Source organism: Eutrigla gurnardus (genome assembly GCF_963514095.1).
Source record: "Eutrigla gurnardus genome assembly, chromosome: 15".
In the NCBI taxonomy this organism is placed as follows: Eukaryota; Metazoa; Chordata; class Actinopteri; order Perciformes; family Triglidae; genus Eutrigla; species Eutrigla gurnardus.
In genome coordinates, this window is record NC_139938.1 from 9,540,440 (window position 1) to 9,564,215 (window position 23,776).

The 23,776-nt window shown below is 39.9% G+C and overlaps 2 protein-coding genes across 4 annotated transcripts in view; one reads left to right on the forward strand and one right to left on the reverse strand.

Moving 5' to 3' along the window:
- The window catches only part of alcama (activated leukocyte cell adhesion molecule a), a 35,367-nt gene extending 15,693 nt beyond the window's left edge, over nucleotides 1–19,674 (forward strand). Inside the window, exons 2-16 of one of the 2 annotated variants that reach the window (XM_084029150.1) lie at nucleotides 5,913–6,019; nucleotides 7,546–7,765; nucleotides 8,458–8,522; nucleotides 8,824–8,911; nucleotides 9,757–9,927; nucleotides 11,879–12,015; nucleotides 12,319–12,451; nucleotides 13,307–13,419; nucleotides 13,596–13,719; nucleotides 13,948–14,069; nucleotides 14,481–14,610; nucleotides 15,378–15,404; nucleotides 16,439–16,553; nucleotides 16,750–16,870; nucleotides 17,892–19,674. In XM_084029150.1, the coding sequence (XP_083885276.1) occupies nucleotides 5,913–6,019; nucleotides 7,546–7,765; nucleotides 8,458–8,522; nucleotides 8,824–8,911; nucleotides 9,757–9,927; nucleotides 11,879–12,015; nucleotides 12,319–12,451; nucleotides 13,307–13,419; nucleotides 13,596–13,719; nucleotides 13,948–14,069; nucleotides 14,481–14,610; nucleotides 15,378–15,404; nucleotides 16,439–16,553; nucleotides 16,750–16,834 (1,637 nt within the window). In that variant the 3' untranslated portion in view covers nucleotides 16,835–16,870; nucleotides 17,892–19,674. The remainder of the gene's footprint in view (nucleotides 1–5,912; nucleotides 6,020–7,545; nucleotides 7,766–8,457; nucleotides 8,523–8,823; nucleotides 8,912–9,756; nucleotides 9,928–11,878; nucleotides 12,016–12,318; nucleotides 12,452–13,306; nucleotides 13,420–13,595; nucleotides 13,720–13,947; nucleotides 14,070–14,480; nucleotides 14,611–15,377; nucleotides 15,405–16,438; nucleotides 16,554–16,749; nucleotides 16,871–17,891) is intronic. The other variant, XM_084029151.1, reaches the window with a different exon arrangement.
- Nucleotides 19,675–20,476: 802 nt separating this feature from the next.
- The window catches only part of cblb (Cbl proto-oncogene B, E3 ubiquitin protein ligase), a 42,278-nt gene continuing 38,978 nt past the window's right edge, over nucleotides 20,477–23,776 (reverse strand). The window contains exon 19 of one of the 2 annotated variants that reach the window (XM_084028408.1): nucleotides 20,477–23,503. In XM_084028408.1, coding sequence (XP_083884534.1) covers nucleotides 23,286–23,503 — 218 coding nt within the window. In that variant the 3' untranslated portion in view covers nucleotides 20,477–23,285. Of the gene's footprint in view, nucleotides 23,507–23,776 lie in introns of both variants that reach the window. The other variant, XM_084028407.1, reaches the window with a different exon arrangement.

A 23,776-nucleotide genomic window follows, 5' to 3' on the forward strand; every position in this document is an offset into this window, starting at 1 on the left:
CAAACCTAACAAACCCATGACTTCAGACTTTTTAACAAATCGTCGTCATTATGTAGTTACTCATGCATAATTTGTATCAGTTTATTGCAATTAAATCACAACATTGTTTGACAGGCTGCAGGTTGTAGAGTCAAGAGAGAGATGGGTTGTATTTAGTGTGGTGTTTAACCAAAATAATTTAAATAAAAACTGTTGTGCGAAGTTTAGGCTTATTTTTTTTGTTTAAATATTTCATTTTTTGTTTTTACTAAATTAAAAGGAAATGCTTTCAACTTTATGGGCTCATATCTTTCACTTAATATAAACTGTATGACATCCTGACTAATGCACTAATGAAACTATCATACACTGAGGGTAATTTACTTAAGATGTTTGATTTGAAAGATCTTGAAGAATATCTAGTCTAGTCTGATCCATGGACCAGACTAATGGCTGAGATTATTACCATCTGCTTACAGAACACTGGCTTGTTTTCAATTTCATCTCCCAGAATGAGATGTCAGCTTTCATTGTGGATTGTTTGGAGGGGCCCTGCATCTTGACAAGGTGATGACCATTTTGTGGAAGGGCCAGCTGCTTATTTTCCCCACTGTGTTGATGGTGGGAATGTGACGCTTGATTGTTCAGCTAGATCAACAAATTCTCTCTTCTCCTCTGTTGTGCAGATCACTGCAATCCTAACAGCCTAAATTCTAAATTTAGACATTTTGCTTCTTTTCTTGAAGCACCAACATATTTGACTTATTTTGATGTTGACTATGTTTTTGCCGACATCTCTACTGCTCTCCTTCATTTCAATAATTCACCTTCAAGAAACCTTCTGTAATGTACATCTGAAGACAGTGTGTGACCTGTGATCATTTAGGGAATGATTTTTACCATACATGCACACAGTTCATTCAATGAAATCCCTCCCCCTGGCAGACATCATACTGTAAGCTACTTTCATGCCATGGTCCTGGAAAAGTCACAAAATGTAATTCATCGCTTTCCCGGTGTTCGAGACCGTGTGTCCTAAAGTGTTGTTATGAAGTGATGCATTCACTTACATTCCTTAACCTACCAAAGAGGTTTTGTTGCCTGAACCTGACTTAATGCCAAGCGACCTGAAAAAAATGGGTGTTGAACATAGTGCAAGTCTAGGTTCAGTGCACTCTTTCAGATTGTGCTATAAAGCTGTTTCTCACTGGTGCTAATGATTCTGCCTTTGTGGTCTGAGGATTTCCTTCGTTCCCTGAAAACCTCTTTGGATTATGTTTCATTGGGCTTTAAAGCAATGGACATTAAGACTGGGTTTGGCTAAGATAATGAATTAAGGCAATGAGTCTCCCTTTTGATATGCTTGCATACTGGAAACACGTCGATGCTGTCAGCTCCGAAAGCAGCAAGACAAGTAAGCTGGAGACCTTAGTTCTTGTAAGGTAAAGTTTGACATGGTTAAAATCAGTTGGGATATTGTACCTTTTTAACAGTGTACCTTTAAGTGTACAGTAAGTTATCCTGAGTATGTTGGATAGCAGAAGTGTTTTCTTTTATTGAGCCCTTGTCAGATTTGCATTAATGTCATGACATCTGAAATGGTATAAAGTCAAGATATGCCATGTCTTGTTTCAGGTGACTCAGCTTACTCTTACAGGAATTCAATTTTGAGCTGCTTCCTGAGATAGCAGCACATTATGACCAGGTGGAGATTGAAACTGGGAGCTGGTTCCACAGGAGGAATGCTTGGAAGTATCTGGCTCCCATTCTACTTTTGGAGACTTTGAAAACACAACCAATGCAATTGTGGGAGTGCAGTAATGCGGTACCACAACCTCCAAATAACTCCACTTTTTCTGGAAGGACAAACACATGAATGCAGAAATCTCTCATGAAACCCTATCACTAAAAATAGGTTTAGTAGCCTACTGTACATTAAGCACGTACAATTTGTCTAGTTGTATCTGTAAGGACACAGTTCCTTTAAAGATACTTTGCACAGCCAGGTTTCATATTCTATGTCTTCTATGGCTCTATATTACAGCAGAGCCATAACTCAGCACAGGTTAACACATGGAGGTCTTCGGCCTCTCAAGAGGAAGTCTGTGGCTAATGTCTGGCAACAGACATTGTATAAACATCTCCTCCTACCTGTGTATGCTGATGACACGAGATCACTGCCTTTCCCCAACCAAGCTTCCATCTTTAGCCTGCCTCCTGTCTGACCTTCAGTCTGCGTTTGGTCACTGCCGTGCCAGAAAGTGTTCGTGCAGAAAACATCCATACACAGACAAAAACTCACTCGCTCATAAACAGGCTGTGTGGTGGGTTGCGTCACAGGTGGTTGCTTTAGTTCATGCAGTGTTTTCTTACGTATTTAAGGTTCTTGTCTTCATATCGTCCCTCTACTTTGAAATTCAGCATATTCTTTATAGATTCTCACAACTCATGAGAGAACTATTTAATATGTTTCTTTAGCAGCTAAATGCTCCACTGGGTGGTCTCTCACGGTGTCTGTCTGCTGCTGAGCAGGTAAAACAGTACAGTGGCTTTTACGAGTGTTTTCCCTGAAAACAGATGCTATGAGTGCAGTGAGACAGCTAAACAATCAGCAGAAACTCCCAATAAAAGGGGAAGTTGCAGATTTAGCAGGTAATTGTCTGGAAGTTCCTTCTCACTGTCAGTGTTTTCACGTCACAGTGTCACATGATACGTGGGTATTTCATTGCATTATAGCCTCAAAGTGCTTCATGAACTAAAAATACATGAATATTCAATTCAAGTTTATTTAAAGTGTCATAACACAACAACAGCAAGAGGGTCCTGGGTTCGAGGCGTGTATGTAATGCTGTGAGTAGGCACATGGTAAACTGCTGTTGTCTTGGTCAGGCTTATGATGCCTTCTAAAAGAGATCATCAGAGGCCCAACGATACAATGTTCACGATACTTAAATCATGTCACGTCATACAATATATTTAAATATATTTTTTCTGCAAATGATGCCGTTTGTCAACATGTTTCTGACACATTTTCAGTCAAGCAGACAGATGGACCAACACTGTCATAAGTCATAAATGTTGCATCATGCACCTGACAGACTGAACTCTGTTCCCTTTGTTTCCTTGTTACATACTGTGTGTTTGTTTTGTGTTTTAATTGGTGTTTTAGTCTCTAGTTTTTCCTTGGTATTTCTCTGCATTTTCTAGTTTTGGTTATTGAAGAATGTGAAGTTATATAAACTACTGTGTACTACATTTGGGTCCTTTTTTGAGCTCTACAATCATGATACAATCTATTACCAAAAAAAGGTCAGAACTAACTAGAACAGATGTATTCTCCTATATGTTCACCTGGTGAACTGGCATAAGATTTCTGAACAACAACTAAAAACAGGAAGGTGGAAACAAACCAAATTATTTTTTTATAGCAGCACTTTAGTTCTTGGCACTTGGATTTCAGGCAAACTGATTCTTATAATTGGCCATGCAACTCCAATACACTGAGACCGTTTGTTTATTTAGACCTGATAAATGGACCTGTATTTATATAGAGCTTTTCTAGATTACTAGCTATTCAAGGCGCTTCACACTACTTTCAGCCCCTTTACACATTCACACACATTCATACACTGATGGCAGAGAGCCGCCTGCTTAACAGGATCTACAAGTTGACACACTCCACAATTGGGGGTTCAGTATCTTGCTGAAGGACACTTCGGCATGCAGACTGGAGGAGCCGGGATTCACTCTACCTCTGAGCCACAGCCGCCTCTTTATAACTGTGTTGTGTGCAAAGAATAAATAGAACAGACTCTTCTGAATTCCCATATGACCTTTGTCTGACCAGAGAAAACATGCAGCTTCTTCACAGTCTCATTATTAAACCACAACTAGTGTTGCACATTGTGGTTGCTTTCATTTGAAAGCAGCTTCGTCATGATTTCCTTAAAGAAAAACAAAATAACAATGAAGCCTTGTGTTATTGGGAGTTCACACAGCGCATACATTTCTTTAGATGTCCATTCATTGGACTGACTCTTCTCTGAATAGACGGAACACATGACCAATTATATCATATGGAATGCTCACTTTCAGGCTGTTTATTGGAGTAATCTGTGCTGGTGTTAGATGCACGCTTCTTTATGGCTGAGTTATTATATTGTGATATTGTATTTCTGTTTCATTTTCATGGCGTTTGTTTGGTGTGACTCACCAGAGGCCTTTAATATGATATTATCACTATACTTGAGTCACAATAAGATCCAATTGTGAGTTTAAACATCATCGATATGCTGATGATATCAATTGCAAATTATTTTTTCCCGTTTTCCAACTGCAAATGATGCAGTTTGTCAACATCTGTTCTTTTAAGATAATAGTTTTCATGCGGTTCAGCATTTATCTTCAGTCATTTTATTACAGCTTTAAAGTATTAGTTAGTCCAGCAGACAGACTGAACAATACTCCACCAACAATCCACAACAGAAACAAACTCAACAAAACCATCTAGTGGACTGAAAAAGCAATTACTACCAAAATGTTTAACTTGTATTTGCAATATTAAAAGATTATATGATAAAATATCGATACTGGGTGTCCGTGAATGGAAACAATATCGGCATGCAAAATATCACTATACCACACACATACCACATAAATTATTTTCTGCTATGTCCACTGTTAAGATATCTAACCCAATTAACTGAATAATGAATCTTCAAGGAGAAGAAAAGCGCGGCTGACAGCAACAACACAATTTAAGGTGCTTTACATAAAACATCAAAAGACCATATGCAAGTAAAGCACATTATTAAAGGAAAATTAAATACAATTAAAAAGAGTCAAAAAGAAAAGAGAAAATAAAAACAATCTAAAAGAGCATAAGAGGGAGCATAAAAGCTGAGCGCTGCTTCTCGTTTAGTTTTGACAGAAAGCAGACCTGAACCAGACCACCTGAGGTCTGGATGGCTTGGCAGAAGATCATAAAGCATACAGTAATTTATAAACTTACAGTATTTTAAAATAAACTGTCTGACTCACAGAAGGTCAGCGCTTTTCCAAACACAGACACTTTATAGAAAATAATTAAACAAACAAACCAAAAAATAAACAAATAAGACAAAGACAAGACAGAGCAACAAATTGTTGAAATGAGGGAGGGACCATGTGGCTAGTGGTAGGCAGAGGAGAAGAGAGAGGTTTTGAGGCGGGACTGAAATATGTTGAGGGACTCAGAGTCACGGATGGGTTAGGGAGTTCCCCAGTGTCGGAGCTGCCCTGGAGAAGGCTCTGTCCCCGAAACAACCGAGTGAGCACAACTGAAGCATTGTGTTTTGTATTACAGTATCAACTTTAAATAGAATTGGATACTGGTAGTGTTGTTGCATGCTAAGTAACAAGATGTATGGCTTGAGCAACAGCAGCCACCTCAGTCATCAGCTGCTGGTGTATTTTCTGGCCTCATAACTCTGGAATGACCAGAATCTGAAGCACTTCTTGTTTTAGTAGTTTTGTTGTCGAAACCTAACGTGTAGTTTTGGTGTCTAAATTTAACTCTGTAGTTTTGTTGTATCAACCTAACTCTGTAGTTTTGTCTGAACCTAACTATATAGTTTTGTTGTCTCAACCTTACTATGTAGTTTTGTTGTCTCAACCTAACTATTTGTTGTCTAAACCTAACTATATAGTTTTGTTGTTGAAACCTAATTACGTTGTTTTGTTGTCGAAGCCTAATTATGTAGTTTTGTTGTTGAAACCTAATTACGTTGTTTTGTTGTCGAAACCTAATTATGTAGTTTTGTTCATCCAATCCAAGTACTTGTTTGGCCTAAAGCCAATCATATTGTTTTCTTTTTGCCTAAAAAATATTTAAAAAATGAATTATACAGTATATTTTTGTTAATAGTAACATTCTGTTGCCTTTTTTGTTGTAGTTCGGCCTTCAGAAAGTGTGAATGCCACGTACGGAGACGAGATTTCGATACCATGCAACGATGGAGCTCCAGCACCAGAGGATCTGATGTTCGTCAAGTGGAAATATGTAAGTAGATTCTGACTCAATAATGTTTATGTCTGAGGTTTACTGAACGCACACTTTCCAAAGACGTTCAATTTTATGGAACAAGAGGTAAAGGAGGACCATATTAAATCATTTGGCTTATTCTCAGTATGCGTGACTACAAATTGTCACATCAAAAAAAGGCCTTGTGGGATGCGCTGGACAAACAAGTCTGATCATTAAAGGATCTGCTGCTAACGTCTTAGTGCCAGATACCACAGCACTCTGCACCACAGGCCATTGTCACCTCTCTGCCTCACTGACTCCCCTCCCCCCCCCTGCCCCCGACTCCACAACACCCAGCCTCCCCCCCCACCTCCAACACTCAGCCCCCCTGCTCCAGCCTGACTCATCACAAGCCAGGTAAAGTTCCAGCATTGAGGATATCGTGCCTGGTTCCTGTGCCCAAGAGGCCGCACCCCAAGGAGATGAACAAGACTCTGGAGAGACTGATCGCTGCCCACCTTCATCCTCTGGTGAGCTCGTCGATGGACCAACTGCAGTTTGCCTACCGGTCTGGCATTGTAGTGGACGACGCCATCATCAAACTCCTCCACAGATCCCTCTCCCACCTGGAAACAGCTGGAAGAACTGTGAGGATCATGTTCTATGATTTCTCCAGTGCTTTCAACAACGCCCAGCCCACACTGCTGAGAGACAAGCTGGAATACGCTGGAGTGGACCTTCACCTCACTGCCTGGACCCTGGACTACCTCACCAACCAGCCACAGTATGTGAAGAGTAAGGAATGTCTGTCCAACACGGTGGTCTGCAGCCCAGGGGCCCCGCAGGGAACCATCCTGGCTCCCGTCCTGGCTCCCGTCCTGGCTCCCGTACTGGCTCCCTTCCTTTCACCCTCTACACTGCAGACTTCACATATAACTCCTCACACTGCTACATCCAGAAATTATCTTATGCCTCACCAGGGACGGGGACAACACAGAGTATTTTAATGCAATTTCATAAAATAAGGCAAAATACATATAAGAACATTTGATAACACGGTGGTGATGATGGTAATTTATGTGCTACTGCTTTCATGAAACCGATTCACGGCTAGATTACATCCAGGATAAGTGGAAGATCCTGGCTTAATCATATAATCCTAGGTTTTGTGAAACAGCCCTCAGCTATGTTGTTTTGGTCGCCAAGACTAACTATGTGCTTCTGTTGTCTAAATTGAATTTTGCAGTTTTGTTGTCCAAACCTCACTATGTAGATTGCTTGTATGAAACTAACAATGCAGTTTTATTGTTTAAACCTCACTGTGTACTTTTGTTGTGTTAACCTAACCATGTAGTTTTCTTCCATAATCCTAACTTTTGTTACTGAAACCTATGTTGTTTTGTTCCCTAAACTCCACATATGCAGTTTTGTGCATAAGTGCATTGAGAGTGAAGTTTAGTTGTCAGTTAGGAGACAGGGTTGCTTTAATCATATCACAGTTAGCCAAAGTAGGATTGTGATTGATGAATGAGATACGACCCGTCTGTCTTCTGTCTCTTTAGGAAAAAGCCGATGGCACTGCTGGTGATCTGTTGATCAAACAGGCCTTCAGCGAACAGGCCACAGTTCAGGCAACAGATGAATATGCCCAGCGGGTCCGCATCGATGACAAGTACAGCCTGCTCATCAGCCAGGCCTCGCTCAAAGATCAGAAGACCTTCACCTGCATGGTGGTGTCAGGCTCCAACCTCATGGAGTACCCTGTTGATGTCACCGTTTTAAGTAAGCTAACAACCCCATGGTTGAATAATCTGAAATAAGCTTTCATGCTTATAAAGTGTGTCTGTGGTGTGCCTGATTCTTATTGTAGCCTATCTTTTTCATCTTAAAAGAAACACAAACAAAATTCCCTGTAACCACTTTGTTCAGCTGAAAACCAATGTATCTAGTAGTCCTTATGATTGATTCCAAATGTTGACATTTGAGTGCAAAATATTTGGATTCTGTGTTATATGTACAAAAGGGCTGCCCTCTATTGGTGTAAAACTGGCTAATGCAAGTGAATTTTGCCATTGGCTGATCTGGAGCCAGGTGTCATATATGCATGGAGCTTAGGTTTCAGTGTTGGAAAGCACATTCCCATCACCGGATAATTACTGAACAATGCTGACTCACTACATTTTATATTGCAAGTGTTTTAATTTAATTCCCATACCGCTTCGATAAAGGTAGAGCTTTCCTGCCAGATTATAATCTTAAACCAGGCAGGCACACATGTAGAGTATGAGCAGTTACAATTTTTGCCCTGCCTGGCCTTTCGGGGGTTCCATAGGAATGGCTCACCGCCACTCCTATAACATTCTAGGGAAACACTGTGATATGAAAAAAAGGACATCCTTACAACTTAATTTAAAGTTTCCCTAAACCACTCTTTTGGGATTCGAAAACGTGATAGTCTTCTTTTGTGATTGCAGAAAAACCATCTTCAGTTGAGGTTATGGACAAGTCTAAAGCACTGCAGAAAAACAAAGTAACAACGGTAAGGTTCATGAAAGCCTTTACATTTTACTGTTTAACAACCCTGTACACACAACAAGTCTAACTTCTCCTGAGAAGATATACATTGTATTGAGGATCAATAACCTGCTGTGTCATAGTTTTAGTTGTTGTTGTTTTTGTTGTGTTAGAGTATTGAAAATGTACTCTCTGTCTTGTGGCGGATAATTAACATTTATCAACATCTACCTGGAACACACCCTGCAAATCAATACTCATAACTTGAAATAAAACAGTCTTGTGAGTATGAGTGTGTAGACTATGTTTTTATCTGTTTCGTTCAGGTGGGAACGTGTGTTGCCAAAGATGCACACCCTGCAGTTACGATCACATGGAAAAAGAATGGAACGCTGTTGGTACCCGATGGGAAAGGTAATGCTGACACACACACAAACTGTCCAACAGTCGCACCAGCAAGTGTTTTTGTCCAGTGATATTAACCTAACTCTACCCAATAGAAATCTATCATTCACTGTTGTTTGTCATTGAAGGATAACATGATACTGTGTGTGTGTGCGACCATTTTGGGCGCACATGTGACCAAAAAGCAGTGTAGTTTGACTAAAAATGTTTCCTTGGTCGCACCATTGCTCCTAGCTCCTAACATCTAGCTGGTCTGTTTGTGTGTGTAGTGTAATTCCCATGTTGGTGGGAAAAAGTAATCGGGCAGAGTGTTCGAATCGAAACGTTAAAAACACAGCGTCTCAGCACCAGGCAGCCACAAACCGAAGCAGTGAGGATTCAGAAATTATATTAACTTTTAACAGTGCCTATAATATCACCAAAGATGAGCATTTAACTTAAGTTTTAAAAAAAAAAATCAGGTTGTTTTGATTTCTTGTTTGTGTTTAGATTTAAATAAAGAGAAAAAAACATTTATCTTCACCTTTTATTTTTCTTTATAGACATTGACGTAATATGTTAAGAATAGTGTATATGGGAACTGTAAAAAATAGGTGTAATATGTGTATTATTGCGGTGCCATAACACGGTGGGTGCACTTAAATGAAAAAGTTAGGTGCACCAGTGCAACCAATGTAAAACGTTAGTCTGGAGCCTGCTTGACCAACTCTTGGATCAAACGGTAACAAATGGAGTAAACATTAAGTAAGAAAGTAAAGACAATCAAAGAAATGTTGCTAGGAAACTCAGGCTTCAAGACTTTTCTGTTTTCTGTGATTAATTTTGTGTGTGTGTGTTGTGTGTTGTGTGTGTAGCTGTTATGATCACCCCCAGTTTGAAGCTGGATCCAGCCACAGGCCTGTCCACCACCTCCTCCACACTCCAGTATGCAGCTTCCAAGGAGGAGGCTGTCGTAGTCTTTACCTGTGTGTCCACACAGGAGCAGGGCAGTCAGGAGACCGACCTGGGACCCTTTCCTGTTCACTGTAAGTGGAAAACAGTGCCGCCATCAGGCCGCAAACCTTCAGTTTGTTCTCCCTGTCATACAGTAGGCTGTCTGAGGATTCTAGTTGAGTTACCTCAACACGTAGTTGTGGCACTTGTTTATTTAATCATTTAATCATGTGACACTAGGGGGATATTCATTAAGATAGTTAGAAGTTGCATTTGTAATAAATGAAGGTTCTGTGCATTCAAAATGGAAGAAAAGTTGCAAAATATGGACAGAGGGAATGAAGATTTACACACAAACGGACACAAACGCACATACAGTTTCACAAACACACATACACATACACGCGCACATGTACACAGTCACACACAACCTAACAGACACACAAACACAAAAATAAAATCATACACATAAACCCACACACAAACAGAGACCGAAATGTCAATAAATAAAAGCTGTATTTATAAAGTAAAGTAGGTCTATCATATTTTTTTAAATATATTTACAGTTTAAATTTCACTTTTTTTTCTTTCCTACAGCCTTTCTTCTGCAGGCTTTCACTTCCAAACAGTTTCTTCAGTGTCAATATTCAAAATTCAGCAGTAGAAAAACTTAATTTCCTCCTTAATCTATTATTTATTTAAGATATACAGTGGCTACAAAGATGTAAAGCATCCCCTGAAAAGTGTCTGGAAAGGTTAGCAGCATATTTTCATAAAGAAGGGAATGCAGGATATCAAGTTGTATCCATGAATGTTGTTGTTGAATGAATGCTTGCTGCTGAGGAAGACAATGCAGATCCTGACTGACTCAACCACAACAACAGCTGAATATTTACAAAGTTGAATTAGTGAAATTGAATGAACTGAATTAAACCTCTTCCCTGGGCTGATTGACTCCTGTTTAAATGCTGAAAACTGATTAGAAACTGGAGCAGCTCTTCTCGACGTATGCCAGCCAGGAGCCTGTGAGATGTCAATTCAGTTACATTATGAATATAAATGTTTAAGTTTAACAGTTTAACCATTAGAAGAGTTTTTATTTTGATCCTGCATCAGCGACAGCCATGGTCAGAGGGATGATGATTTAATCATCATGTTTTCGGGATTGTTTGTCCGTACTATTCTCATGAACGTGATATCTCAGTAACGCCTGGAGGGCTAACATCCACCTGGACCATAGACCCTCTTGGAGTGGACGTCACAGCAGTTGGTGGCAGAAAGTATAGAATTTGTATAGAATACCATCGTCAATGACGTCCTTTGTAGCCAAACGCAGCCATTAAACAGATTAAATGGACTGATGAAATCATACGATAGCATCTTATGCCGAGAGGCCGTTATTTTCAGTGTTTATGGAGCAGTTACGGTGTTAGCCTAGCCTAGCTCTGAGAGATCCTAACTCTTTTTTTAAAGGATTTTAAAAGTTGTTTGCTTATCACGGACAGACTTAACAAACCATGACTTCAGACTCATCGTCGTCATTATGTCATTACTTACGGCGTCATTTTTACACATTTTATTGTAATAAAATCATGACAAAGTTGTTTGATTAGGAGGCATACCGCTGTAATGGACCAGCCGATATTTGTCTTGCTATTTACAGCTAATTCACCGAGCACCTCTGGGTGATGTTATGAACTCAGACAGGATGCTGTTTGATTAGCTGGTCTATCTGGGACTACCTGTTACCTACTACTAACATGTACAAACCGGACCGGTGAAACCGGGAATCGGCCCAACTCCAACTAGAGATGGAGAGTGCAAGTTTAAGGCGCTTCAGCATTGGCCTGTTGGTCGGCACTGATCAGCAGACTTACACGGTCAACTTTTGAAATGTGAAAATAAATAGGTTGTTCTATGTGTTTGCTGCTTGAAGGGCGGATTGATCCAGTGTGAAGGTGATTTATTTGTCAATGAAAGTTATCTTTGACGCTTTGACACACGATTTCTCTCTTTCCCTTTATTGCCCTCCGAAACTCTCAGATCCATCGGAGAATGTGAGCCTCCAAGTCATGTCTTGGAGGCCATCCTGTCTACCCATTGTAGAAGGAGATAATGTGACGTTGAAATGTCACGCTGATGGCAACCCTCCACCAAACTCCTTTTTTTTCCACATCAAGGTCAGTCTTTCCGTCAGTCTGAAGAAGCACACTGCAGTCTGCTCAGGAATAATCATTTGTCATTAAGAATTCAAGTGTTCTTGTGTGCTTTGGAGTCATTGCTGTGGGTTTTTAATAGCACTAGATGTGTTATCAACCTGACTGAAGATAAGCGTATTTCATTTAGAATCATTAAATGGACAGATCTACATTCTTGTGTCGTGATCTCGTCTTTGTTTTCCTTCTTTCACATTTCCTGATATTATATAAGAATACTAGCTAATAGCTAATACTCTCTCTCTCCTGCTCTTCTCTCTCCACCAGGGCAAGAAAATACTGGTGGAAAAGTCAGACAATTACACTTTGACTGACATCAGCAGAGAGGCTGGGGGTGAATACAAGTGCTCTCTGGCTGACAATGAGAAATTGGAGGCGTCCCAAAGCATTGCCGTTACCTGTGAGTACATATGTATAGTAGAGCTGCAGCAAAAACCGAATCACGGCAAAATTAGGAGGTGCACCGCAGTGTTGAGCCCATCACCGCTATACTGTTGTATTTAAAAATCTTTCCACACGAGAACAGACAAACGTTCTAAACGGCCGGGCCTCACAGAGCACACATGACGTTTAGCAAGCGCATCACGTCATTGTGACCTTCTTGTCCTGACCAATCGAATCAAACCAGAACACTGCCACTGAGGAGAAGCAGTTAACCAGTGGGACGTAAAAGGAGACGTGATGCTCCTATGCTGATGCGACTAGTTTGAGAGTCGTGCTGAGTGACATGAAAATGAACATGAACAGAAATCAATAGATAAAATGTGTCAATGTGACAAACAGTTGTAAGATGTGTTGTTGCCCTTCAGGTCAGAGCGTGAGTAGCATCTGGTGATTGGCTATGCTGCTCCATCTCTTCTTCTGTTAAGAAAGTCCTTTGTGTGTGAACTTAATTTCCCCCCCTTCCATGTAAAGTTCACACAAGGGTGGAACACACATTTAAATGTTGTAGCCGGCTTCTCTCGGAGACCTAAGACCTGCCTCGTTCCTTGTATTCCTCCCTCGCAGCAGCCAACATGTCTTGACTTGCTAATTTGCTCTTTAAGCAAATGCTAAATAAATGTCCATTTGATTTTTGTTTATCCATGTTTTTTACAGATTTGTTGAAGCAAATAATATGTTGGCCTTTCAGAAAGTAGACCCAAAAGCTGAACCCTCAACGCTGAATTGCGTCCTTCGTGAACTTTGTGACATTAGCCTGCGATACGAGGCAGACCACTGATATTAACAACAGAACTACTATTTTTTTCCTCAGATATGGACCTGAGTCTGACTCCCACTGGGAGGGTTGTGAAGACAGTAGGGGACACCTTGCCTGTGACGATGAAGAAGACTACCTCGGGTGATGCTACAGTATCATGGACAAAGGTAACAATGCTAGGGTTAAGGTAATGAAAGGAAAGCCAGTAATCGGACCTGAATGCAGAAAGTAACTGTTAGCGCTAAGCCATTTGATGCATGGTAGTGTCAGACCTAAACAACACATAATGCTGCATTTATCTAAAATGAATGTACACATAGTGACATTGTGATCTGGTTTTCAGAACGGAAATGCAGGGAAGGAGCCAGACTTCAGTAAACTGACCTATGCTGACGCAGGAGTCTATGTTTGTGAGGTTTCCATGACTGGCCTCAAGCGACGTCAGAGCTTTGAACTTGTCATAGAAGGTGTGTGTGTGTGTACAGTGTGAACACAATATTATGAATGCAGCACATGATGCTTAACTTTGAACATGCTTGTATACTGTTTCTCCACCCTGGGCCTGTTTTCACCTGTGTTGTTTTTTTTTCTGCAAAATGCTGGAGGTCATGACATGTTTTGTGTACATCACACATATTTGTGTTTGATGACTGTAACTAAAGCATGTTGGTAACAATGTTATGTGTTTGCATCAGGAAAGCCTGTGATCACCAGCCTAACCGAACACCTTGCTGATGATGGCAGTTACAAAGTTTTGACGTGCGTGTGTGAGGGCGTACCACAACCAAGCTTCCATTGGAGCATCAACGGCACAGATGTAAGTGTTGAAGCATGAGTCATGTCATTTCAGTGAGAATAAATCTCTAAAACCACTTTTCTACACCCTGGGATTGAAGTTCAGCGTCGGTGTAGAACATGAATAATGTACTTTATCAAGATGTTCTGTGATGAACCAGTTCAGGATTCATGTCTGTTGGTCAGGAAGTGCTTTGTCTTCACTTCAGCATTCAGAACAACTATTTTTGTCGTTCACTGACTCCGTTGTTCACAGCAAAGGTCATCGCTCCTGTTTGATGTCTGTTTAAAGTATTTTCTTCCCAGTATCTGTCTGTATATAATACCCAATAGAACAGAAAAATGATTCATGTGTGCAATTAAAGATGTTGCTTTGTGAGTGGGATGTTTGAAGCCTTATTCCTGTGAGTGTTTTTTTTTGCTGTGCCTCCAGAAGGAAAGCTCCTACACCAACAGCAGGGCCACCTATAAAATCACTGTGGTCCCAAAGGTGAATCAAACGGTCACCTGCAGTGTCAGCAACAAACTGGGAGAAGATACCAAGGCCATAAATGTTTCCTCTGGTAAGTTAACAGGCGTCAACTTTTTGGCTTTACTTTCCTAATTATGGGAAACGAGAGAGATGCAATAGTGTTTGTATGCAGTGAGAACTAAAGCTTTGAAGAGACAAATGATTTATTTGCCTATTGTTGTTTTGAGCATTGGACTAATTAGGGTAATTAGGCATTAGGTCAACACTAGAGAGACAGATCTCTCTGAAAATTCCTCCATCCACAACTCCATGGACAGCAACTTTCCTTCACAGGCACCTAAAGACGGCAACCCTTCTTCAAGGACTGATAACAATCTGGGCATAGCTTAGGACAGAAATGGAATGTGATGACATTAATGTTTCCAAGTGATTTTTGATTAATAACCGAATCTGCTCCTGCTAGTTCCCCAACACTAGTCAACAGCAGTTATTTCCCGGATCTAACTTCATTATGAGGAACATTTAATATCTGCAATCATTTACACAGCATCAACATGATGGATATGAAGCATAACAAAAATAATTATTTGAGGAAAGGCTAAATGCCATAGCATGCACTGTTGTCTATTTGTATGCCGTTTTTGTCGGGCTGCTGAACCAGACTCACCTTTTCCCTGCAGTCTAAGAGCCACTGCATGGCATCTGCTCCTGAAACATAGTTAATAGTTGCTTTTACAATGTATTGTTGCTTTCTTCTTTTCAAGATAGTTTGCTTGTTTTGAGAAAAAAAAAAACTTTAATTTTGTTTATTTGACTTTTATTTTTGTGAGTTCTAATTCATTTATATTTTGATTTCAGTTTTTAACGAGGAAGAGAGGAAAGAAGGTACGTTTTATTGATATATATATATCTTTTTCAAAAAATATCCAACTTTTCTTGAGGTAAAACATATCACTTTACCTGAAGACAATAGTGTCTGAACATTCAATTCAAATCCATGTTATTTACAGCGTCATAAATGTTCAGTGAGACTAAATACTCCCAAAAAGCAATGCACAATAGTCATATTTTCATATTTATGAGTAAGCATTGCCTCAAAGTCACTCAAGTACATCAAGAATGAGTAAAACCACAAAGTTAAGAAGTTAAACTATATAAATGCTCGAAACAAAGGTTATCTCAGGACACTTTTCACATAGAGCAGGACTAGAACATACTTATGGTTTTTATAGTCAGACATGCACCCCGATCTCAGATTTGAGTTTTTAAACTCCAGCAGAGGATATCTCAGCCTAGGTGTCCCAGGCCACTAAATCATTCAGGGGTCGTGCAGTAGACATTATGCACGTGGACATTCAAAGAAATGTGTATTTAAAGCACTTTAAAACACACTTTTAAACGGAAAGCTGGAGTCTGCACCACAACAAGACCAATGTAAGAAAACCTCTTAGTTGGGTTTAGATAAGAAAAGCTCTTAGTTAGGTTTAGATAAGAAAAGCTCTTAGTTAGGTTTAGGGAAAACACCACAAACATGTAAATTCACAACATCACAGGTCTGATGGTTGCAATCTTGTGTTGGTGGACCCCTCTACGTCCCCATCCCCCCACCATTAGTAGTCCTCTTTATATTTAATACTCCATTGCTAGCTCTGGATGTTGCAAAGTCATATGGATGTGTTTCATTTATGCGTCATGAAGAAGTGGACAATTAATTTTCTCAAACATAAACCCAATAGATAACATTTCATGATCTGTCTGAGAATGGGTTGAAAGATGATACTTTTAAAACTGCGTTAGACGAGTCATCATGTTTCCATCTGCCGAGTAGCCTCATGCTTTGTAGCTGCAAACCCAACTTGACTGAGTGTATCTGCTCTGAGTGTGTGTACAACTGTGACAATGAGAGTGTCTGTCGTCAGACTTTCGGGAGGAATCCGAGGACCAGGCAGGGCTCATTGTGGGACTTGTGGCCGGGCTGCTCCTCGTTGCTGCTGTGGTGGGACTCATCTACTGGCTATACATGAGGAATTCCAGGTATAGAAACACACATTATTTTGAATAATAATCAGAAGGAAGGAGGTCAAGGTTTACAACCACAGCTGAGAATGTTCCATCAGAGCATGTAGCAGAGGGGGGAGAAAGCCAGTATATCATTTGTGTATGTTGAAGAGCAGAAGATCATTCTGTAGCATAGGCGCTTCATGCTTTTGCAATTCTGTGTTGAACATAGACGAGGGAGCTGGAAAACTGGTGAGAAGGAGATGGGAACACCTGAGGAGAGCAAGAAACTAGACGAGAACATCCAAACTGTCTAAAGGCACTTTAAAGGCTGTATACACGGGATGAAAGAGGTAAGACATTTAAAACATTCCTTTTGTACAGTCACCATACACACAGACGCAGGGTTGAGTCACATTTAATTACAACTATTTTTATAATATGCAAGTAATCATGTATAATTTCAGTTTATGACAATGTATTTTATGTTTGTAGTTTTTTCCATCATTCCTTTAAGTGCTCAGTAAATGAGTTAGTGAGATCTGGTCTAAACGGCTTCATCAAACTTGTTCAGAAGAGAAAACAAATAAAAATGTAAAATAATAGTGTTGTAGACGTCCATCCCATGTTACAAGCTGACTTCCAGCTCAACTTTAACCTCAGCCTTTCCTGTGTAATGAGAGTTATTACACTCACTGTCAGTTTATCCTCCAAAGCACCCTGAAACATGAATATCTTTATTTGGGACCCCTCTTGTAAGTCTATAATTTGGGACCATTTCAACCAGATACACAATTATGTGTGTTTTTTAATTGTGCGTAGATTCTGATTTTTTTTTTTAATGCCTGACTTTTTTTATTACACACAATTATGTGTTCTTTCTTTCTTACCCAATGAGTCACCTTAGAACCATCAGATTCACCCCCAAGGTTAGGAATGTAGTTAGATCACCTGGATCTGTGAATCACCATGTTTAATGACTGACATCAGTCTGGTGTTGGGCTGTGCTGGTAGGATACAGAGCATCTTCCTAGTCCAGAGACCAACAAAAGACTGATTGATTGAACAGTCTGTTCTAGTGGCTCCTTCTGTATGATGAATTTAAATTATTGTTGAAGTGTGACTCACTTCCATAAATGGACATAGTTTAGTATCCTGCCCTGAACCAGGATGTGTTGTTATGTGCTGAGTACAATGTTATATTAATAGGACTGATGGCCAAAAACTATGAAATAAGATGTATGTTGTAATATACTGCAATTATCCCCTTATTATGAGGGGAATGTGCATTTGTGTTTGTGGATATATATCTGTTGTTAAATTCTAACATAAGTGATGGCTGACTCTATTTCTCTGTATGTCTTTGTGGGGAAGAAGCTGTTCTTCGTAGCAGCCATGTGACAATAAACATAAAGACTCCAGTTGGCTGATGACTCATCACCACATCACAGCCTGCTGCCCCACCTCCTGGTTCTGACTCAGTCCTGGTACTCCTTCATGTCGTGTTGTGTTCCTGGTGAATGCTCCCTGTCAGGTTTCCTTTGAGCAATTCTGCTCAGATTATGTGGTGGCTTTTTACTGTTTAATCTTCCTTTAAGATTTTTTATTTGTTCTTGAATTTTTTCAAATAAGACTTATAAGGCCTGTATCACAAATTTTCATTGTGTGCCCTGCTGAGCATGCCAGTGTTTTTACTGTTTTGTGCGCTGTGTGAAAAAAAAAAACAACCAACCTGCTGTAATACTCAACTGAAATAGTTCAGAACATCTCTTAACGTTCTTACACTGGCAAATAGAAGGAAACAATGGCTGCCCACTCTACACACAGAGTCCCTCTAATAATCATAAACTGGATATATTATGAATGGTTTCATACATACATGCAGTTTATTGTTACTGTCACCCAAACAACGACCTTACTGTGTTTTCAAATGCATTTGTGTGTGTGGGAACTGTTTCTGATACTTACATGTTTAGTTCAGTGAAAAAAAGCATCAAAAATAACACCGCTGTTATTTTTGAAGTTTGAATGCCTATGGCTGAAGCTAAAAGCTACTGTTAACGCTAAACTGAGTGTGATAAACATCCACAAATGGAGCATTGTGACATACTCAACCACTAGTTAGTCATTTGGTAATTTATAGTAATTCTTTCACTTTTTTTGTTAGTTTATAATACATGCAAACATTAGTTCTGCTATAATGTTCATGCTGATTTAGTGTATTGCACTACGTCCATGTCTTCACCTGTCTGTTCTACACTTCCTGTGCCATACATTAATTTTTGAAGAGCTTTACTTGATGCCAGGTCTGGCTTCCGTTTTCGTGTTGATGTATTTATAATCTGTGTGCAACCTCCTGGATTGTGATGCAAGATAATTATTTTGTTTTTCAAGTGTTGTGTCAATAGGGGTACACATATCTGTGTATCATCATTATCATTGCGATTATGATTATTATTATTGTCACTTTTAAGCTCAGTTGGTGTGAAGGATACATATTTAAAGGCGGTGGCTCTCTGGTGGTGTTGTACCAGAGTAAGAGGATGGAAACCTGCCGGCCAAGGACGACATGTTGAGAATGAAGAGGAATCATAAACTGTGTTCATAGTTGTTCTCTTCTTCGCACCATTTACAACTTGCTGCATATGGTTACATTTGTTGAACTCAAGTTCTGATAAATAACTTGACAAAAGAAAGAATAAACCTTTCACCTCAACTATACATCAATGTTTCTAAGAAGATTATGATTGTGACCAAGAGTCAGATTTATAATATATTTGAGTCATCATATGGCAGAGAGGATGGACATGTGGTACAGTTGGTAGACTGAAAATACCAACTCCAGTATTTTAAGATGATTCTGTCAAGAGCTTCAGATAATGTTTGCTGAAAACACGAAGCGCTCACTTGAAGGAATTGATCATTGATCGTCTTGCTTGCGGATGACATTCCATGCTCTTAATTATTTTTTCAAACGGCGCGTAGAAGTTACCGATGTGGCGCGCCCTGCATCTTCCAACGACACACTAAGCTTCAAGTTTGTTTTCCTTTACCAAGAATCAGGTCAGCAGTGAAACCAAAGATGATGAGGCCATAGTAGTGTTGTAAATACAGACTCTTGTTTTTCTACTGTTGACAATAAAGTGTACATTTTCAAACAAAACAAGTTATGTCTGGGTTTTTATCGCTAGATATTCACATTAAATAAATCCATATGTATATGCACTGACACAGGGTGATTCCCACTGCAATCATCATGCTGAGAAAAAAACATTGTGATGCCTAAAATTGCATCTTTATATGGCAATTACTGCACTTCTCCACTGATATTGAGGACCAATAAGCAGTAACAGTGGATTATAGGGACTATTGTCAGCTATGGATTGATCCACATTTTGTGAAATTTCCTCGCTTCTAAATATTCCACAGTCAACTGTCAGTAGTATAATAACAAAGTGGAAGTGATTGGGAACGACAGCAACGCAGCCAAGAAGTGGTAGACCACGTAAAAAGTGGAGTGAGGCACCACATGGATTTTGTGTATGTCTGTTGTTCACCAATGGGACCATTTCCCACTTTATTTTATAACTCCTCAATTCATTCCGTATTCCTTTGAACCTTCCATCAGTTGCTAAAGACTTTGGGCACATAGACTGCACCTTTAAGTCGACGGACCTCTTTGACTTTGCATTAGCCTGTATCACGTCATGCCGAAAATAGTTGTGGGTCCGCTTGCTTCGCTCGCGTGGGAGAAAAACGTTTCAAGCGCGGACGGATCAGTCAGCCAATCAGATCGTGTCATGCAAATTTTATGCAAATACGTAGCTCTGACGCTGGCCAATAAAGCGCCGCTTTGGTCCGACCGGTGGAAGCGCATGGATGACTCACTGATGACATCACCTCTTATTTCTGTTCTAATGTTACTGGAACAAAGCAAAGTTATTGACTCACCAGAAGCCTCTGGGCCAAAGTATTGTGTTTATTTTATACTGGAACAGTCAGGAAAGCATAACACACACACACACACACACACACACACACACACACACACACACACACACACACTGAATGAAATAAAACAAAACAAATAATGACTTTTTATTTACGTAGAAAGCATTAATAATGTATAAATTAATTGCACATTACTCTATGCTTAACATAATATCATCATATCACTTTTTTGGTCACCAGAGCACATTAATATGAAAATGGCATTAGAAAATAAAAACTGCCCATTGCACCTAAGGTCACTTAGGTCCAATCCTCTTCACAAGGAAGTCCACTGGAACGGACAATACTGAGCCCAGAGAAGTTTGACAAATTAAAGCATAACCATTGCTTTAATTCAACCTGTGCAAAAATGAAGCAAGGACCGAGCATCAAGTTAAAGGGGAATGCCACTCACTTTCATTGCTGATCTAATGGTCATCTGACATGCAACATGAACTATGAGTTAGAAAAGGAGAGCCGTCTCACAGTTCTCTTTTTCTGCTTCAGTACAAATAGCATTGTGACGATAAACATCATTTGAATATTGAAATGTAAATAGACGTGGTGAGATAGGGAAGCAGATTTATGGCTGTACATTTATGGCTGTGCTGCCGACCATAAAAATATGGATTAGGAATCTGTCTAGACTGTGGATGATAACAGCGATTGAGACTTGGTTCTCACACTTTCCCCTTTGCAGTCAGCGTTTAATTATTGTCTAAGGACTGTTTGAAGACCCAAAATTTAAATGGTGCCCCCCCTTTATTCACTTTGTATAAATATCAAATCAGTTGCTATATGACATCATAACACAATTAAGACTATGTTCAAAAACACCACTCAAGTGCTTTTCCGTTTGGTTTCACTTTCTTTCATTATGAATACAATTATACGTGGAAAAAGGTCAGTGAGAAGTATCATTAGGGGATCATCATTTCCTCCTGCTGTATTATCATTATCATTTACATGTATGCAGCCAGACTATGGATCTTTGACCAGAAACAAGCCTCAAACACAATATGTAAATCAGTCAACATTTTAAACGTTATCTGAGAAAATTACAGTATTCATTTGCATATGATTCATTTGTTGGAGCAGGTGAATGCAATACAAATGTCAGTGTGAACAGACAAAAAGTTCTATCTATCTATCTATCTATCCATCTATCTATCTATCTATCTATCTATCTATCTATCTATCTATCTATCTATCTATCTATCTATCTATCTATCTATCTATCTATCTATCTATCCATCCATCCATCTCAATGTACCAAGCTCATCTATTAATAATCAACTATTACTACAATAAAATGACTGTTACTACAGTCCTGATATACAGAGGGTGTAGTACAACACAAGTACTATCAGGACTGTACCAATCTATGGAAGTTGTATATGATGTTTCCCACATAATAAATCCCGCCACGTAAAAAATATCTTTGTTCAAATAATCTATCTGAAATTAGTTGGTGTGACTGTTATTGAAGTAAATAATAGCCAGAGGACATCAATCATCACATTTGCAATTTAATGCCATATTTAATCGGGATCACGTAGGTTTTTATGTGGAAGAATAACATTTTACCCTCCACAGTGCTGAGATCTGGAAACAAATGCAGTGAATGACATGTTCCTACTTCCTGATCACAAACGATGTTATCATATCCAATGGTCAAAACAATCAAATTAAGTCCCAGATTATTAACTGGAATTACCATTCAATCTTGAGGAGTAGGAGAATAATAGCCGGATAAATATAGCCCGTTTTATGTCGATCTACGCCTCCTACAGAGCACATTGTTTTCAAAGCTCTAAAAGATGACGTCTGGCTCGCTGAGCTACGTAACAAGTTGGCTCCTCATATTCGAGTTGAAATTCTGGAAAGAACGTCTGGCTTTTGTCATGGAGAAATTGAAAAAAATCCACAAACAAACATTTTCTGAACCCTGAGAGAAGGTCAACATAATGTGGTATAGCTCACTCACGAAAAGAGAAGGTGTCTGGGAACAGAAGAGCACAGTTTCACTCTTGTTGTTGAGTTAAGTTATCAAGTCGAACAAAAACTATGGTCCCTTTCTCCGAGCCTGGGGAGCTCCATACTAAGGCGGGCTCCATCTCACCACAGACCTTAGATCTATAAGCCAACCAGACACTGGAGTATTCTCACATGGGCAGCACACCAAGGAAGAGAAGGGATCAAACAGGACACTTGAAGAGAAGAAAGTAACAAAAGGAGTTTGAGAACAGAAACAATCTGGCTCCCCCCACTGGTTGGAAATAAAAATGACCCCTAAAATTGTCTGTGCATGTAAACTGAAAGGAGCCGTTCTGTTGAAAGGCCCTTCAAACTAAACCTGAAGAGTGGAAGATGTGAAAGGAGCGGTAGCAGCAGAAGCAGGTTCAGGACTCTAAAACAGGCAAACAGTCCAAGTCTGGATCCAAACAGGAGTATTTGAAAACCAGAGGCCAGCACCGGCAAAGCTCACTGTAAACAACACCTTGTTCAGTTTTTCACAGGTTTGAATCATTCCCAGATGGTCTTTCTCCCTTTTCTTTGATTCTCTGTGTTGTACTGTGATTTGGTTTTAGCCACTTTGTTGTACCTTCTGTTCAGCAACAGACAGCAAGGCAAGTCTATTGAAATATTTCTGTTCCAAGGGTCCCAAGCCAAGCAGAATGAAGAAGCCCTTTTCAGTCAGTCCATTCAGAGGCACGGCTTCATTGCTGTGCCCCCCTTTTACTGCCTCTAGGACTGCAGGTTTAGTCTTGGGGCCACTCAGGCAAACTCACGCAGAATGTTCCGGGCCACGTCCACTTTGTACTGGGCGATCATCAACGCCCGCTTCACATCCTCGAAGGAGTAACCCTCCCCCATCAACTGGGCAATTTTGGCGTCCGCGTTCTCCGACTCTGATTTGTTGGATTTAATGTCTGGAGGGATCTTCCTGGGCAGAGGCTTGGGCGGCCTGGCAGGAGCCTGCACACAGTCCATCGCTACTTGGAGAGACAGAAGGAGGGAAATCATATTGTTGGTTGGTGGAGAAATGGTGCTGGCACTTGGGCAGAAACGTGAGTGTGTTATTCAGGGTCAAGGAGAAGTTTCTAGACTAAATGCTACGTGTCCCAGATCAAAAGCTTTGACAGTTTTGGACCTCGTTGTCCTTATCGCTAGAAAGCAGATATTGAGCTATTCACTGCACATCTCTTCTCAGCGAGAGATGATGATGAAATTTGGTCTGTTGGCTTCAAGGGAAGCATTTGGGGAAA